The following is a 4419-nucleotide window of genomic DNA, read 5'->3' as shown; positions in this document are numbered from 1 at the left end:
GCTCTTCTACTCTTGCTGTATACTACGAAGGAAAGAGATTTGTAACTGCACAAAGAATGCCATGTGTCACTGTAACTTACCTATTCCCTAAGAGAGGGAGCAGCTAGACAGCTTAATGTGGCTCTCGGTAAAAAAAGCCTGATCCACAACTTCCAGATCTTTACAAGTTCCCAGTACAGTCCTGACTGGATCACTTAGCTCTTTATCACTCTAGCCATCAGTGGCAAACACAAGCTAACAGAATCAAGCTGGCGTGACTGGAAGATCCCCAATGAGACATAGGAGCGGATTCAAGTAGCACCAACCATGAAAATATTTCAAGATGCTTTTTGCGTGTCCTTTGTATCTTCTTAGAATACGCATTATCAACACATTTAAGAGTTCAAATTCGGTCACCTGAACAGACGACACACTTACATTGTTCCGAATGGACGGCCAGAGGGTCAGTAAACCCACCACAAGAACTGGATTGTCTTAGGCTGCAGTCAGTTGGAAGACCCTAAAAAAAGAAACCCCACCAACCAAAACAACCCATATTAGTCATCATCATCATTGTTTTCAATTACTATTCTTCTGGTACACAATCTGCCCGGTTTTGTCTTCTAGGACTATCTAGGATTCTGTTGTTTTGCTGGGGGGTTTTTGGTGTGGTCTTTGCTTCCGGATGTACCTCAAATACCTCACTACACAAAACTGTACAAGTTGAGTGCGTAACTCAGTTAAAATGCTCTTCACAGTAACCATCAGCTCTAACATTTTCAGGCGCACATTAAGACTCCCGACCCATACCGAAAGAGTTCTCTTAAAGAGAACATTACAACAGAATATGACTACAGAAGTGTACATTACACTGGATCTCTAGAAGCACCAAGTTCAACTATTCTGTCACATGCCTTTGTTAGTTATTGATTCTCATTAAAGATCGTGGCTCTGGCACTAAATAATGTTCAATTTGAACCCACTGAAAATAGGAACAAAATTCTTGACTCATAAAAACCTAGTTTATGAATGGCATTTCCTCATGGATGTACTTAATGTCCTTAATAATAATAATGACATACTTTCTGAATATCTGCTGAGGTGGCCAGCTTTTGACAAAATACTTCTTTTGTAAAAAAAAGGCAGTTTCATCACAAACTAGAAATACAGGTAAACTGGCACAGGGCTGGAACATTCCTCCCAACTAGCCTTTTAATTCCAATGGTTACCAGAACAAAATGTAAAAATTCAGAATTTTGAAGAATAATAAAATAGAATTTGGAATGATATGCCCTGCTTTTGATTCCAAGGTTTGTAACAGTTTGGAAACTCTTACCACCCTTTTTCACCCTTCCTTCTTGAGAAATGTGTGTATAAGTGTGTGTGTATACACACAAGACAGACATGAATAACGGAATGCCACACACAGAATGCACCTGCTGAAAACGTCTTCTGAAAACCCACTCATAGGTCTGTATGCATTTCAATGTTCAGAATACATCTTCAGCATCTTATGATCAGTGACCATAGTGCCTTCGTGAAAGGTAAGGATCAACAAGTCCCCCCAGTTAAGATGGGATAACTCTATTCCTAAGCGTTTAAGAACAGCTATACTGTCTGGAAACGCTACTGGAATTCCCATCCCAACAGGACCAAACACTGGACCTATTTAAAACTACAGCTAGATGGCTCCTTAACGTTATTTGTACAAAGGCTCAACTGTACAGCTTCGGAGGGCTTTTCCTTTAAATCATGACCAGGGTTTACTTACACATAATGATCAAAGAAAACAGAGTTCCCTGTCGTCACTGTAAAGAATACATTAGGTACATGGTTAAAATAATGTCTCTAATCAACAGAAACCTTACTTACTTGAAGTCTAGTTGTCTCTATGCCCTCCAATATAGCTTTCTTGAAGTCTTCCTGTTGCTCCTATTAAAAAAAAAAGACAAATTGTAAACATTATTACCAGAAAGCCCTTGCCAAAACTGCAAGCACAAGCAGCTTTCTGGTCACACTCTACTTATCAGGAAGTCCAGAAGCAGCAGCTCAGCAGAACACTGACACTGCAAATGGTCATAAGGCAATTCCCAAGCCAGATTCTCCCCCAAGCGAGGGGTAACTGCAAATGGTAACTTGTATTTGCTAAGTTATCTTAACAGCTACAGTGAGAAAACTAGCTTCTTTTATGCATACTACAGCACTTGGAGGACAGGTTTGTTATGATTAATCACCTTCCATTTAGTTATTTTTACCAGTCTTTAAGAAAATAAAAGTTATACATAATTTTAGTTTATGACCTTTCCTTTTTGGAAGCATAATGAACGATGTTTTTCCACTTTTAAAAATCAAATACACTACAATCTTACTCTATAAAGTATCATGTATATCACTGAAATCTTCCTGAATGCTGATCTTGAAATTTGAGTGTCAAACATTTAATTAAACACTAATTACAGAATACCTAATTTTATCTTAATTGTTAGAGGCATCTCAGCTTTTGTAATCTCATGTCTCATTTAATATTTCATTAGTATCATATTATGAAGCAACAGTAATTAAAGTGTAATTAAAGGTTGCATGAATTTTTAGTGAATTTCTTTTTTTTTTTTTAAACCACAAAACAGACACTCAGTCCTTCCAGGCTGCATTCTGCAAGTTCTTTGATATTTGCTCTTAGACTTTTTCAAAACATGATGTGAAGATACATCTTTAAAAAAAAAAAAAAAAAAAAAAAAAAACCCCTTAAAATGTTTTGGAGAAAAGCTTTTTTTTTTTTTTTAAAAAATGGGGTGAAAATACATCTTTAAAAAAAAAAAAAAAAAAAAGAAATGATCCCATTAACATGTTTGGCAGAAAGTCTTCCACGCTCACCTCAATATCAGCACTTCTTTCTTTAATTTTGCTTGCTGCCTCTTTAAACCGCTGTAACTCCATGCTGTCTCTGTGACCTTTGACACAGGGAATTCAAAAAGAGTATTCAAAACCAAAGGCAACTGCCAATACTCTGTCCGTGCCGATAGTTTGCATCACCATAGCACAGGGTTACAAACCATGTAGAGTTCTGTGTGCACTAGATAAGACTTTACAGACACACTAAAGGAAAAGTCAGTATAACAAAATATTAATATGAAACTATTGCTTTTCCTGCATTCAGGTGTGGGTTACCACGGTTTAAAAGGTAAAACTAACATTTAAAAGTGTTACTCCACCATATGCTCCTCGCATGAAAGGAACAGGGCAGTCTGAATGGCCGTGGGTTTATGTACATTTGACAAATGAAGGAAAAGCAGACAGTTTTCTTGGGGTAGCTTTTACAATATACCCTTCATCCTCCGAGCTGCAAGAAATACATTTCAGAATTTTACCAAGCGCGTGGTTTTATAATGAATGAAAATCTACTTGGCTTCACAATGGAAAGCTACACAGTATCACAAGTTCTGTAAAACATGTAAGAATGAAGAGTATGTTCTAAATGCTGGAGATGTCAGAGGACTATACACTAAAAATCTGGCTCCGGTAAGATCAGTATAGTTAGTATTCAAAGTTATTAGTGGTGAAGTACATCAAAAGATTAGAGAAGAGTTATACAACCACTGCCCATTATTACTGTTTAGTCTTGCTTTCTGAATTTATAAAAAGTTTTCTTTTTTTAAACCATGAGGAAACTATAAAAAAATAGCTAGCGAGTGTACAAACATGCAGATACTCTTCCTGTGCATACATGAGTCTACAAATGCTACTGCACATAGGTAACCTCTTAGAACTCCGAGTTTCACAGCAGTAGAATAAAATGTTGTCTAAAGATCTAAATTTTTACACCCTTAACAAACCTTTGGAAAACACTGAGACATCCCTAAACAACTGGGGCAAGACAACACCCCTGTAGGCGAGCTAACAGTTCCAGATTGTGATCTTCTGCTACTAAGCATACGTCAAGCATCACCTACTTCACAGAAACCAGTTAGTAAACCCACACCTGCGTTTTGCAATGAATCTGCCACTGTTTTACTGTTGAAACATGTACGTAACTCTAACCAAAAACTCGCATCTTTTTACTGTCAAGCAAAAACTTGAGGGGAGGCAGAAGCTTCCAAAACAAAATGACTGTCCAAAGGTACCTTAGCCTAGGCAACAGTGGAAGATCCCAGTCATAACAGTGTTTAGAAACATAGGAGGATCCCTCAGCTGACACAGAGACCACAAAGATACTTGTCCAGGATTCCACCAGCCTAAGAAGTCTTCTGTAATTACGTCAAGAAATAGACAATATTTTTGATTGATGCAACAAGAAGGTAGGAGCTTTGTAATGAGCCATAGAGTTTGTCTACAATGCCCGTACCAAGTTGTAGAGCTGCTAATTGCAGCAAACTGCTATACTCCACAACTGGTTAGTGTTTTATCAGAAAAAAATATTGTCTATGTGACAGAATTATTAAG

General features: G+C 37.4%; 1 protein-coding gene across 1 annotated transcript in view; it reads right to left on the bottom strand.

The window, feature by feature from the left end:
* TRPM7 (transient receptor potential cation channel, subfamily M, member 7) overlaps positions 1-4419 on the bottom strand; it is a 36299-nt gene that overhangs the window by 7579 nt on the left and 24301 nt on the right. The window contains 3 exon segments of the mRNA XM_010144985.1: positions 418-499; positions 1852-1911; positions 2854-2930. Coding sequence (XP_010143287.1) covers positions 418-499; positions 1852-1911; positions 2854-2930 — 219 coding nt within the window.

This window comes from Buceros rhinoceros, unplaced genomic scaffold (assembly GCF_000710305.1).
Source record: "Buceros rhinoceros silvestris isolate BGI_N320 unplaced genomic scaffold, ASM71030v1 scaffold12431, whole genome shotgun sequence".
Lineage (NCBI taxonomy): Eukaryota > Metazoa > Chordata > Aves > Bucerotiformes > Bucerotidae > Buceros > Buceros rhinoceros.
The sequence above is the reverse complement of the archived record's forward strand: the minus strand, read 5'-3'. Positions and strand labels throughout refer to the sequence as shown.